Source organism: Muscardinus avellanarius, assembly GCF_963383645.1.
Source record: "Muscardinus avellanarius genome assembly, chromosome: 3".
NCBI classification, from domain to species: Eukaryota; Metazoa; Chordata; class Mammalia; order Rodentia; family Gliridae; genus Muscardinus; species Muscardinus avellanarius.
This window is the reverse complement of record NC_137788.1, coordinates 97,626,056-97,640,004: the sequence shown is the minus strand read 5'-3', so window position 1 is coordinate 97,640,004 and position 13,949 is coordinate 97,626,056. Positions and strand designations below refer to the sequence as shown.

Sequence of the window (13,949 nt, the reverse complement as noted above, 5' to 3'; positions counted from 1 at the left end):
TTTTGAAACAGGGTCTCACTAAGTTGCAGAGAGCCTCACTAAGTAGCTGAGGCTGTCTGCGAACCGTGATCCTCCAGTTTCAGCCTCCCAAATGCTGGGATTACAAGTGTGCGCCACCACACCTGGCTTATTTTGTGTTTTAGATGTGCTATTTCTTCCAAACCTTAAGTCAACAGTCTGTGAACTAGGTGGTATTATGTAATAGGTATTCTATAGAAACCAGAAATTGTGGTTCCTGGATTCCTGGTATGTTGAACTCTACTTTTCTATTACCTGAAGCTCACTCTTTTCGGTAGGACTATTTGCTTAAGCAAATATTGGTCATTTAGCTGAATGTAGTGGTGCATGCTTGTAATCTCACCATTCAGGAGGCTGAGACAGGAGGATCTCAGTTCGCAGACAGCCTCAGCTACTTAGTGAGGCCCTTTGCAACTCAGTGAGACCCTGTTTCAAAATAATAAAAAGTAGGGCTGGGGGTGTACCTCAGAGATAGACTGCCACTGGGTTTTATTCCCAGTACCACACACACACACACACACACACACACACACACACACACACACACATATGTTGGTCATTTAAACACACTAGAGGCAAAACTTGCACACAAATTAGTTCTTTAGTATAAATATTCTTCCTTCCCTCCAAACTTAAATGATTAAAAAATGTTTAATATTTTCCAGAGCTTACAAAGATCTCAACAGATCTTTGGTAGTTGAACTGTAAGATCCTTCCCTTCCACAAAGGAGATATCAAAGTTTGATTGTTAGGCAAGTGGGCTTGTTTGGTCTCATTCATTAATTTGGTGGCTAGACCACAGGCCTCTGACCACGTGCCACAGTCACAGACAATACCCTCTTCCCAGCTATCTCTAAAATATGTCCTCAAGTGGCTTGATAGAAATATAGATGGCCAAGGGCAGGTTGTTATTGGGACTAGTAAAAGTTATTAAAAGTCCCACTGGTTGAGATCATGTTTGCCATATTCATAAAACTTTGAAGTCACATCTTTATTCATACAAGAATTCCTCCCTCTTTATGATTTGCTATGCTATACACAGTCTTGAAGCTCAGAATAATGTAACGCCATATGGGATGGAGTTGTGGTTAGTCAATTAATACTGACACTTTTTTTTTTTTTTTTTTTTTTTTTTTTGCGGTACTGAGGATGGAACCCAGGGGCATTCTACTATCTCTGAGCTACATGCCCAGTCCTATTTTTTATTCCTTATTTTGAAAGAGGATCTCACTGAGTTGCAAAGGGCCTCACTAGTAGCTGAGGCTGTCCGCAAACCGCGATCCTCCAGTCTCAACCTCCCCAGTGCTGGGATTACGAGCATGCGCTGCCACACCCAGCAATACTGACAACTTATAAAGAACATTTTAGCCAGACATAGTGGCTCGTGTCTGTAATCCCAGTACTTGAGAGTCTGAAACAGGAGGATAGAAAGTTTGAGGAGCGCAACAAGTAAAACACACACACACACACACACACACACACAGAATATTTTAACCTCTCAAAACCTTAGACAAGGCTTGACCTTTGGAGTTACTTTTACAGTACTAAACTCTTGGTGTTGTGTGTGTGTGTGTGTGTGTGTGTGTGTGTGTGTGTGTGTGTTACAGAGGGTGAGAGGGTGGAACCCAGGGGCTTTTCTACCTCTGGGCTATATTCCCAGACCTATTTTATGCTTTATTTGGAAACAGGGTCTCACTAAGTTGCTGAAAGCCTCACTCAGTAGCTGAGGCTGGCTTCGAACCTGTGCCATCCTCCTGTCTCAGCCTCCCAAGCACTGGGATAACAAGCGTGCGCCACTATGCCTGACTTGGTGTATTTTTAGGTCTTTCACATTTTGTAATAAAACAGAACTTTTATTTTTCTTTCCCCAGTGTCATACTTGTAAATATTTTATTGTTGCCTCTGCCTTTGGCTTTTAAAAAAAGTTACTAAGAGCATAACTAAATATTGTTATTTCACTAACACAGAAACTACCAAGCTAGTATGTGGTACCTGTAATCCCAGTACTTGGGAGGTTGAGCCAGTAGGATCTAGGATCACAGATTCAAGACCAGCCTCAGCAGTTAGTGACACTCAGTGAGACCCTAATTCAAAACAAAAAAAAAAAATAAAATAGGACTGGGGGTTGCAGCCCCGGGATAAAATGCACCTGAGTTCAATCCCCAGTACCAAAAGGGGGAGAGGGCTGGAGATGTAGCTTGGAGACAGAATGCCCCCTGGGGTTCAACCCTAGTACAAAAGGAAAAAGGAAAGAAAAGAAACTAGCCAATTCGAATTCTAATACCTTTTTGTGTCCCTCCACAAAGAATTTTCAAAAGGCATTTTTTTTTTATTGGAAAACATTCACCACCTAATGGCTGAGTTATGCTGCCAACATTTTATAAACACCTTGCAAAAGACTCATGACATATGTTAGAAGTCCAGAGAAGGAGAGTGCAGGTTAGCTGAAACCTAGATGTTAAAGAACTCGAGGTCTAGATAAGGTGGAACTAAACACTAAACACAGTGAGCTGCGGGAGGCAGCGCTGTAGAAAGGCTCGCATTGGCAGCCTGCACAGTACCGTGCGGTGGACACGGAGGCCGGAGCGGCCGGTGGGTCCCACAGCACCTCCCACACGCCTCCCGCCTTCACGCTCTTTTTCGAAGTCATGATTAAACCACAAGGGTTCCTACTTCAGTCCACTCCTGTTTTCTGGCCTTGCTAATGACTTTCTTATCCCACTACTCTTTTTCCCTCTGTTTTGCCTCTCTGTATATATCTTTTGTTTTCTACCACTTTGGGGATAATTTCATCCCATCTGGAAAACAGCTCATGCCCTTTTCCTGGCTCCTTCTGAGTCCAGGGACCCAGGTCACTCCTCTTAGCGGCGCAGGGCCCCTTCTCGCTGAACTCAGCACCCCAAGCTGTGAGGCGATCTATTTTCAGGAGTCCTCCTGTGGGCTGGCCTCCCCATGACGCCATCCAGCTCCTCTTCCCTCCCCCCACACCTCATCCCCAAAGAAATCTAAACTCCGTAGCCTGTGAAACAGTGCCTGGGTCCTCAAGGTCTCCGGCCGGAGCCAAGATTTTTCAGAGCCAAGTGGGGTCGGGTGGGTTGGGAGGGTCAGTACCTCTTTGCAGGCGTGAAGCTCAGGTCCTGTTCCCTGGGTCACCTGGAAGACGGTCCCAGCCCAGAGCAGCAGCCGCAGCAGCCGGTGTGTGCGCCTCCCAGTTCTTCCCCTGCCTCTGGCAGAGGGATGGTGGCTGTGATCAGGCTTAGCCATAGCGTTGTCCTGAGCGAGCGGCAGTAGAGGCTCAGGTGCTGCGGCGGCCGCTTGGACCGGCAGAAGGCGGAAAAAAAAAGGAGGGAGGTACACAGGAGGAGGATGCAAGGGGCTGGGCTCGCTTCAGTCACCTCCCTGCGGCTACGCGAAGGCCGCCCATCCTTCCTCCTCCCTGCGTCCTCTCCGCCTCCTATCCACGTCGCCTTGACAACCGCATCCTCTCGCTCCGCGCGGGTGGGGCAGGGACCACGCGCGCCTCTGCCGCTCACCTGCCGGTCTCCATGGCAACCGCCGCCGCCGGCGCGCGCCGAGTGCAAGTGCGCGCACCCCGGGACGCCGCCCGCCCCCAAGCCCGCGCGGTAGAAACATCCCTCAGTGCCATCGCCAACAAAGTCACGTTTTCTACCGCCCTTCCAAGCCAGGGGCTATTCTGAGCATCTTTAATTGTGCAAATGTGGCGTGTGAAGTGATAAAGATTATGACGCCATCCTTTACCTCCAAGAAGAGTGGCCCCAGTACGTATTGCCTACTGCAAAACCGCTTCCGTTGGTCTTACTTCCATCCTGCCAAATCCAGCCGTGCTTTTTCAATGGCTCTCTGAGCCACGCTGAGTTTTGTATAATTAGACCGAGGAGAAGCAAGCAAGGAGAGTTTGCCTTAACCGGCCGCTCCCCAAGCACGACACATTTGTGTTCTTCGGATCTCCTAATATTCCCCTTCTCTCACTACTTTGAAAGTAGGGAAGCCTTTCCTGGTTTGTGGTGCTGGGGATCGAACCCGGGGTTCCTCCTACATGATGGGCACACACTCTTACCACTGAGCCACATACACCTCCAGTCTTTAGAGAAGCCTTTCTTTGGTGTGAAAGAGAAGGAAGTTTGGGGGTCATCTTTTAGGATTTCTCTAACTGAAGTCATTTGCAGAAATCCTGTGGGGCGGTAGGCCGGCGTTCCTCAACTGAGGTTCAGGAGTGCAAATCCAGGGCTCCAGGACGTACTCCCTAGGCAAACGTCCCAGCAGTTTCCTCCTGAGGGGGGTGCGGGGGTCTCCCGAGTTCAACCGCCAGATGGCGCCCCTCTCGAGGGGAATTCATCTCAGTCATAAATGGAGGGGCAGTTGCCTGGCAACTGAAACTGGGCGTTCCAAACAATTGGGATCAGGGATCCTTCGCGAGGAAGATCGCGCTGCGGCTGTGCTGGCCTCCTAAGAGCGGCTCGCTCACCATTTAAGCATGCCTCTCACCCGGGATCCTTTCCAGCACCCTATGTTAGATAACGATGATTCCTACTTGGGAAAACTGCAGGCTTCCAAGGTACTGTGGTTTCTTATGCAAATTCCCAGTAGGGTCGCAGAAATGGTAACATAAAGAACTTTGGTGAGGTCACTGAGTCGGGTACCAGAGATATCTGTTTTCTGTCTGTCCCCTTGTTCCCACACTCGGGTCTGCTAACATTTCAGAAGTGCTCCTGAGTAGAAGCGGAGCCTGTAAACGACATCAGGTCATTCATACTTTTCAGTCTTCACAGCATCTGTCATCTGGTTAATGCCAGAATGTGTTTGTATACGTGTGGGTTTAATGTGCTTGTAGTCAGTAATCTGAATTTTTATTTTCTCAGCCAGGGGCATTCTACCTCTGGGCTAAAACTAAACCCCAACCCTTTTTATTTTTTTTTTACTTTGAAATAGGAACTCGCAGCTGGGCATTGTGGTGCAAGCTTGTCATCCCTGTACTTGGAAGGCTGAGACAGGAGGATCACAAGTTCTCAGCCAGCTTCAGTAACTTAGTGATACCTGTTTGAAAAATTAAAAAGAAAATCAGGAGCCGAGAGTGGTGGCGCACGCTTCTAATCCCAGCACTTGGGAGGCTGAGACTGGAGGATCACAGTTTGTGGACAGCCTCAGCTACTTAGTGAGGTCCTCTGCAACTTAGTGAGACCCTGTTTCAAAATAAAGAATAAAAAATAGGGCAGGAGGTGTAGCTTGGTGGTCGAATGCCCTTGGGTTCCATCCCCAGACCCGCAAAAAAATAAAAAATAAAAAAAATTTAAAAAAATCAGGAGTGATGGTGCATTTGTAATTTTAGTACTTGAGAGGCTGAGACAGGAAGATCCAAGTTTCCTGGCTAGCCTCAGCAAATTAGCAAGGCTCTATGCAATTTAGTGAGACCCTGTTTCAAAATAAAGAATAAGCTGGGATGTAGCTCAGTTTCAAAGCACTTGCCTGGCTTGCACAATGCCCTGGGTTTGATTCCCAGTACCAAAATAAAATATTTTTAAAAAATCAGGCTGGGTGTGGAACTCAAAAGCAGAATACTCCTGGGTTCAATCCCCAGTATCGCATAAATAAATAAATAAATAAATAAATAAATAAATAAATAAATAGGCCTGGGAGTGTAGCTCAGAGGCAGAATGCCCCTGAGTTCAATCCCCAGTACCACACACACACACACACACACACACACACACACACACACACACACACACAAATAAAATAGGGTCTCACTAAATCGCTGAGGCTGGCCTAGAACCTGCAATTCTACTATCTCAGCCTCCCAAGTACTGGGATTACAGGCATGTACCACCACACCCAGCTGTGATATGAGCATTTAAAGGATCTTTTCTTCTGGTAGAAGTGTTTGGGATATTTGAAGAGGTACAAAATAAAGCAGATTAAATGGTAATTTGAGCTTGTTAACAATATCAAAGGTTTTCTTCTGTAGTTATTATTCACCATATGCCAGACATTCTGCCTAACATTGAATGTACATAGATAAATTATATAAAAATTTCACTGTCAAAAACTCTACTGGAAAAGACAGACCAGCAACAGCAATAATAAAAATGCTTGCACAATGGCACCTGTGTTGTGACAGAGTTATATGTAGGGTGCCCAGAGACCCAGGAACTTGAGGGAAGGCTTTCCAGAGAAGGTCTTGATATCCAACTCTGAGTTAGTTGGGCCAGATGAAGAAGAGGGTAGAATGTAAGTCAGAAGGAAGGAAATGGGAATCACTCAGTCAAAGGAAAGGACTCACCAAGGAGGGACGGGGGCCTGTTTGGGGAACGGCCCGGGAGAGACAAGGGGTAGGTGGAGTGGGGGCCTGGAGTGCTTGGTGCTGGAGAGGAGGCCTTGCTGGAGGGTGGTGTGTGATCGCCATGCTGGTGGGCTGGGACTGCATCCTGGAGGTGTGAGGTTCGTGGTGGGATCTAAGCAGTGGAGTGGCACCATCACATGGATGGATGTTTTAGAAAACACATATGGCAAAGGCTTGGGAAGGCTGGGAGTGAGGCCAGAGGGAGCTGCTAGGACACAGGTGCAGCGACTTCCAAGAGGAAGAACAAGGAATCTACAGCAGTGCTGGGGGACGGCGATAAGGTGCCAAAGTGAGGAAGATGAAAGGACAGGACTGAGGGGACTTGATGGCCAGCTGGATGTGGACCCAAAAGAGGGACAAATCAAAGATAACTCCTTGGTTTCTGAGCGCCTAATCATTACCATTCACTGAAATGGGTGTCCCAAGGAAGCAGGTTTGGGGAGAAGGATGTCGAGATCAATTGTAAATGTTATTTTGTGATGTCTGTGGATATTAGTTGTAGGCAACCAATGTGGAGAGTTCTGAATTCAAGATATGTCTGGGAAACCGGGCATAATGACTGACTCAGTCCTGTAATCCTAGTTCTTGGGCAGCTGAGAGAGCAGGACCGCAGGTTCACAGCCAGCCTCAGCAATTTAACAAGGTCCTCAGCAACTTAGCAAGACCCTCTTTTTTTTTTTTTTTTTTTTTTTTTGGTGGTACTGGGGTTCCTGGAAGCCCTTCTACCTCCAGGCTACACTCCCAGACCTATTTTTACATTTTTAATTGGAAACAGGGTCTCCTAAGCCAGCGCACGCGGCTAGCTTTGAACCTGCGCGATCCTCCTGTCTCTGCCTCCCAAGCGCGGGGATTACAAGCGTGCGCCACCACGCCCGGCTGCAAGACCCTATTTCAAAATAAAAAATATAGAGCCGGGTGTGGTGGCGCATGTTTGCAATCCCAGCATTTGGGAGGCTGAAACAGAAGGATTGTGGTTTGAGGACAGCCTCAACTACTTAGGCTCTTTGTAACTCAGTGAGACCCTGTTTCAAATTTTTAAAAAAATTTAGGGCTGGACGTGTAGCTTGGAGGTAGAATGCCCCTGGGTTCCATTCTCAGTACTGCAAAAAAATAAAGTAAGTAAATAAATAAATAAAAATAGGGCTGGGGTATAGCTTAGAAGTAGAACACACTGGGGTTCACTCCTCAATCACACACACACACACACACACACCACACCACACATATAACACACACACACACACACCGCAACACACACACACACACACACACACACACACACACACACACACGATGTGTCTGGAAGTCACAGTATTTGTATGGTAGTTGAAACCACAAGTCAGTTTATCTAGTGAATATAAGAAGAAAAGCAGTAACTAAACCTCGGAGAACATGACTGGGTGAGGGGCAGGGAGAGAAGGCAGAGCTGGGAAGGCAGCTGAGACATAAAAGCCAGAGGACAGGGGAGAACCAAGAGGAGCGAGGCCCACAGGATGGAGAGAGCATCTGAGGGGATTCAGAGTTCTGGTGCTGGAAACCACAGTGATCAAGTAGGGTCAGGTCTGGGAAGCATCCTCCTGGCGTGGTCACCAGCAAGCACAGTTTCAGAGGGTTCTGGAAGCAAACGCCAGACTGCCTCGGGCTGACGAGGGGATGGGAATGGGGAGGAAGTGAAGGCAGTAAATAGCTGGTGACTCTTGAAGAAGTCTGGCTCTGTAGGCACGGTGAGAGGGTAGCCAGACCGTGGCAAAGGAATGGAAGGGAAGTTGGGGTCACAAGAGAGGAGATGTGGGATGGCGTGGGTCTCTGAAGCAGTGTGGGGAGAAAGGTACTAGGGATGGAACTCAAAGGCCTTCTACCTCTAGGTCACACCCCAGCCCCATTTTATCTTTTATTTGAAAACAAGGCCTTACTAAGACATTGGAAGTCACTGAAAGCCTGGCTAAGTTGCTGAGTATGGTCTTGAATCTGTGATCTTCCTGTCTCAACCTCTCAAGTACTGGAATTACAGGCAAATTCCACCACACTTGACTCCTCCTTTTTTTTTTTTTTTTTTTTTTTTTTCCTTTTCCCCTCTGGTACTGGGGATTGAACCCAGGGGCACTCTACCTCCTCCGCCACCCCCCCACCCCCAAGCCTTTTTAGTTTTTGTTTTGAAACAGGGTCTCACTGGGTTGCAAAGGGCATAAGTAGCTAAGGCTGGTGGCGAACCGCGATTCTCCTGTCTCAGCCTCCACATGCTGGGATTACAAGTGTGCACCACCCTGACCAGCTAAAATGTGGCATCTTATATGTGATGAAGAAATCAGTTTTGTGCTGTTAGCATTCATGGTTGTGGAGATCTATTTCTTTTTGTGGTACTAGGGATGGAATCCAGGGGCCTTCTATCTCAGAGATACACCCCCCAGATCTATTTACTTTTTATTTGGAAACAGAGTTTCACTAAATTGTGGTGGGTCTCACTAAGCACCCAAGGCTGGCTGTGAACCTGTAATCCTATTCTCTTAGCCTCTCAAATTCTGGGATTACAAACTAGAGCATGCCACCATGTTCTGGGATTTTTCTGCGATTACAAACCAGAGTGTGCCACCATGCTCGGTTGTGAGGGTTTATTTAGAGAACTGAATGGCCAATGAATTTTTTTTCTGACATTCCTTCAATCAATGAATGATCCTGTCCCGCTTCCTGAAATCTTTTCTCACCTTAGACATTGTGTGTGTGTGTGTGTGTGTGTGTGTGTGTGTGTGTGTGTGTGTGTGTGTGTTTTGCTGGGGATTGAAACCAGAGTATTCTATCTCTGCACTACACCCTCAGCCGTGTGTGTGTGTGTGTGTGTGTGTGTGTGTGTGTTTTGCTGGGGATTGAAACCAGAGTATTCTATCTCTGCACTACACCCTCAGCCGTGTGTGTGTGTGTGTGTGTGTGTGTGTGTGTGTGTGTGTGTGTGTGGTGCTGGGGATTGAACCCAAGGGCATTCTACTCCTAGCTACACCCTCAGCCCTATTTAATTTTTATTTTGAAACAGGGTCTCTCTAGGTTGATGAGAGTCTCACTACTTATTGAGGCTGTCCTTGAATCTGCAATCCATAACCATGCCTGGCTGATACTGCACTGTGTGTATGTTGTGTGTGTGTGTACTGAAGGATGAACTCAGATGCATTCTACCTCTGAGCTACACCCCCAGTCCTGTTTTATCATTTGAAACAGGTCTCACTGAATTCCTGAGACTGGCCTTAAACCTGTGCTCCTCCTGTTTCAGCCTTCCAAATACTAGGATTACAAGTGTGTGCCACCACACCCAGCTCTGACACTGCACTCTTATTTTGTCCCCGATTCCCTCACAAGGCCTGCCCCACTCTCAGTGACAATCTGGTGCAATTCTCATGAGTCGGCTCTTTTCTTTTGGTTGGACTTTTTGCCCACTTCAGCTGCTACTGCATATGGATGATCCCCAGATACATGTTACTTGTTCTGACCTCTCCTCCAACAAGTTAAGTTACACACTTCTGATTTTCTGTTAACTGCATGAGAAGCCTCCCTTTTTCTTCACACTCAGGACATCAAAACCTGAGCTCATCATTTTCCCTACTTACTCCCCATCTTTTGTGTCCCCCACCGGCCCATTTCTGTCAGATGTCACTAAGAAAACCTAGGAGTCTTGCTCCTTATATCCTTCTCTTTGCAGATGCCCCTCTGAGATTCACATAAAATAGGATGGGGTAAGCCGGGCGTGGTGGCACACGCTTGTAATCCCCGTGCTTGGGAGGCTGAGACAGGAGGATCACACAGGTTCGACACCAGCCTCAGCTAACTTAGTGAGGCTCTCAGCAACTTAGTGAGACCCTGTTTCCAAATAAAATATAAAATAGGTCTGGGAGTATAGCCCAGAGGTAGAAAGCCTCTGGGTTCCACCCCCAGTACCACAAAAAAAAAAAAAAAATAGGATGGGGTAAGAGGATGGATACCACTGGTACTCCTGCCTCAGCACAGCCTCCGGTAACCAGGCCCTGGCTGTGATTTCTCTTTTGCAGAAATTGCCTTACAAGAACCCAGCTCACCTTGCTCAGCAACAGGACCCCTGGAGTCGACTCAGCTCAACGTACACAATCACCTCCATGAGGCGGGATACCGGATTCTTTGATTCCACGGTACCTAGCATTGAAGGACTATTTCTTTCTATCCACTTAGGGACTCATGAATAGCCTTAATACTTATATTCTACTAGTATCCTTTTTATTTATTTATTTGGATACTGGGGGTGGAACCCAGGGGCTTTTCTTCCTCCGGGCTATACTCCCAGACCTATTTTATACTTTATTTGAAGACAGGGTCTCACTGTTGTTGAGAGCCTCACTAAGTAGCGGAGGCTGGCTCGAACCTGCGCGCTCCTCCTGTATATGCCTCCTGAATGCTGGGATTACAAGCGTGCGCCACCACGCCCGGCCAGACTACTCATACTTTCTATTAACACAAGTGCTACATATAACCATGAATGAAGACAAAGCTCACTAGAGCACAGCAAGGGACAATACTGCCATGTCTCCAGTGAGAGCCCACTGTTCCTTAGACCTAACCGCCAGGGAGTCAATCTCATATCAACAGGAGTTAAGGAGTCATCATGTACAATTTAGGGTTCGGGAGTTGGTGGATTTCAGACCCAAGAGGGACTTCATTACATTTCCAGAGAACAGCAGAATCCAGCAGAACCTAAGTGGAGTGGAGGCCAAGTTAACTCTGGGGAACTGACGATTTCCCTTGTAGATACCCAAGGATGACCTGGATTTCCGCTTAGCAGCCTTGTATGACCACCACACAGGGACATTCAAGAACAAAAGTGAGATCCTGTTACACCAGGAGACCATGCAGGATACCTACAGGTGAGCAGAAGAGGCTACCCTAAGAAACCTGCCATCCAGTCAGGTAAGGTAAAATGTCACCTGGAAATAACCCTCCACAGGTACTCATTTTTATGTAAATTTCTCTATTTTTACATCCATATATTTAATACAACTTCTTTATTTTTATTGTCTAAAATGAACAGAGGGCTGGTTATGGTGGTGTATGCCTGTAATCTCAGTATGTAAGAGGCTGAGACAGAAGGATCACAGGCTCAAAGCCAGCCCTTTTAGCAAGACCTTTATAATAAGTATAAGTCAAGGGGTCTAACTCAAGAGGTAGAATGTCCCTGGGTTCAATCCCTAGGACTACAGAAACACACACACACACACATTAAAAATAGAATAAGCTGGGCCTGGTGGCGCACACTTGTGATCTCAGCATTCAGGAGGCTGAGACTGGAGGATCGCGGTTCATAGACAGCCTCAGCTACTTAGGCCCTCTGCAACTCAGTGAGACCCTGTTTCAAAATAAAGAATAAAAAATAGGGCAAGGGGTGTAGCTCAGAGGTTGAATGCCTCTAGGTCCCATCCCCAGACCCACAAAAAAATAAATTAAATAAATAAATAAAATAAACACAAATCCTCCAAGATTGTATTCCTCCATACACACCAAACCTTTGATTAATTCCAGAGGGTCTTTGGTAAAAAAGGGTTCTACTTTTGAGGTCTCAGCAATTCCCTCACTTTCTCTTTCTGATAGATTATACTCTTCTCTTTCTTTTCCACACCATCTTCTAGAACTAAGATCCAGTTCCCTGGAGAAGGCTTAGACTTTCCTGCTCCACCCTCCATCACAACCCAGAATAACATTAGACACTGGATCAACCCGAAGAAGGAGTCTGTCCACAGCATCCAGGGATCCATAGGTGAGAGGACTGGATGGGCGGGTGGTGGTGAGTCTTTCTGAATAAACCCAGGAGTCAGGGATTCGTGGTTACTGGCTGGTAGGGAGGATCACGAATCACTAATGTCGGCACATATCTGACTAAGACCAGGGCACATACTGACTATTAAACTAGGAAATTAACTTTTCTGAGACTCTTAGCTACTTAGGTCTAGATGATGAGCATTTCCAGGAGGGCAGAAAACTGGGAAGAGACCTGTAATTAAATCAGTCTCCACAGCACCCATAAATGTGTGGGTGATTAGATTTTAGACTGGACATAATGGCACACATTTGTAATCCCAGTAGTTGGGATGCGAGACAGGAGACACACAGGTTCTTGGCCAGCCTCAGCAACTTAGTGAGGCCCTCTGCAACTTAGTAAAACCCCATTTCAAAATAAAGAATAAGATAGGGCTGGGGGTGTAGCTTTGAGTGTAGAATGCCCATGCGTTCGATCTTTAGTCACAGGTCATACACACAGTCTCACACAAAAGCAGCTGGGTGTAGTGCCACACACTTGTAATCCCAGTATTTGGAAGACAGACAGGAGGATCACGGTTCGCAGACAGCCTCAGCTTCTACTTAGTGAGGCCCTTTGCAACTCAGTGAGACCCCGTTTCAAAATAAAGAATAAAAAGCCGGGCGTGGTGGCGCATGCTTGTAATCCCAGCATTCGGGAGGCTGAGACTGGAGGATCGAGGCTCACGGACAGCCTCAGCTACTTAGTAAGGCCCTCCGCAACTTAGTGAAACCCTGTTTCAAAATAAAGAAGAAAAAATAGAGCAGGAGGTGTAGCTCAGAGGTCAAATGCCTCTGGGTTCCATCCCCAGAGCCGCAAAAAAACCCAAAACCAAAACAAAAATAAAAAATAAAAAATAGGGCTGGGGGTGTAGCTCAGAGGTAGAATGCCCCAGGGTCCCATCCCCAGTACAAAAAAAAAAAAACAACCAGAAAAAGCAAAGGTTCTAAAACTCACACCTTGCCTCCCTTTTCTCCACAGTGTCCCCTCATACAGCAGCCACCAATGGAGGTTACTCCCGGAAGAATGATGGTGGCTTCTTCTCCACTTAGTACTGACCAACCCCTGGACTCACTGCAGTGGGACACCCTGCCGCCCAACTCCATTAAATAGATTTATGCACCACTCCGCCTGACATGTCTTTATCTAAAACTATGAATTGCCTCTTGCCTGACTGCTCTTAAAATAGGGAGCAGGAGAGGGCTCCCAACTTCTAAGAAACCAGTCCTGTTGGGCATATTTGCAACTTGAAAGACACCTTGCTGAAGAGATATGTAGGACAGAACAGCACTGCTTTTGGCAGGACACAGGTAAATTCACATGTTGTAAACTGGAAGCTCTTCTACAGAGCCATTCACTCAGAACTTAAAAACCTTTATGAGCCAGGCAGAGATAAGTGTTAAAGAAAACAAGAACTGTCCATAGACCATTTTCTTTGGGTGTTGGGGGGGTAGTGGTAAGAGGACTGGGGATTGAATCCAGGAGCATTCTTCCTGTGAGCTATACCCCCAAGCACTTTTTTTTTTTTTTTTTTTTTTTTTTGTGGTACTGGAGATGGAACCCAGGGACATTCTACCTCAGAGCTACACCCCCAGTCCTATTTCTTATTCTTTATTTTCAAACAGGGTCTCACTAAGCTGCAAAGGGCCTCACTAAGTAGCTACAAACAGGGTCTCACTAAGCTGCAAAGGGCCTCACTAAGTAGCTAGGCTGTCTGAGAACTGTGATCCTCCTGTCTCAGCCTCCCAAAGGATGGGACTACAACCGTGC

The 13,949-nt window shown here is 46.8% G+C and overlaps 2 protein-coding genes across 6 annotated transcripts in view; one reads left to right on the top strand and one right to left on the bottom strand.

The window, feature by feature from the left end:
• The window catches only part of ELAPOR1 (endosome-lysosome associated apoptosis and autophagy regulator 1), a gene marked incomplete at both ends in the record, with an annotated part of 97,282 nt that extends 94,000 nt beyond the window's left edge, over window positions 1-3,282 (bottom strand). For all 4 annotated transcript variants that reach the window (XM_080692249.1, XM_080692250.1, XM_080692252.1 and 1 more), the window contains one exon: window positions 3,130-3,282. In XM_080692249.1, coding sequence (XP_080548375.1) covers window positions 3,130-3,282 — 153 coding nt within the window. The remainder of the gene's footprint in view (window positions 1-3,129) is intronic.
• A 1,231-nt stretch (window positions 3,283-4,513) lies between these two features.
• On the top strand, window positions 4,514-13,231 carry CFAP276 (cilia and flagella associated protein 276; the record flags this gene model as incomplete). Of its 2 annotated transcripts, XM_080690707.1 has the most annotated exons (5): window positions 4,514-4,594; window positions 10,408-10,524; window positions 11,138-11,253; window positions 12,013-12,140; window positions 13,161-13,231. In XM_080690707.1, 5 exons carry the CDS (start codon window positions 4,514-4,516, stop codon window positions 13,229-13,231), a joined length of 513 nt encoding a protein of 170 aa, XP_080546833.1. The 2 variants fall into 2 exon arrangements, with proteins under 2 accessions (XP_080546833.1, XP_080546834.1); XM_080690708.1 differs by lacking the exon at window positions 10,408-10,524.
• Window positions 13,232-13,949: the final 718 nt, after the last annotated feature.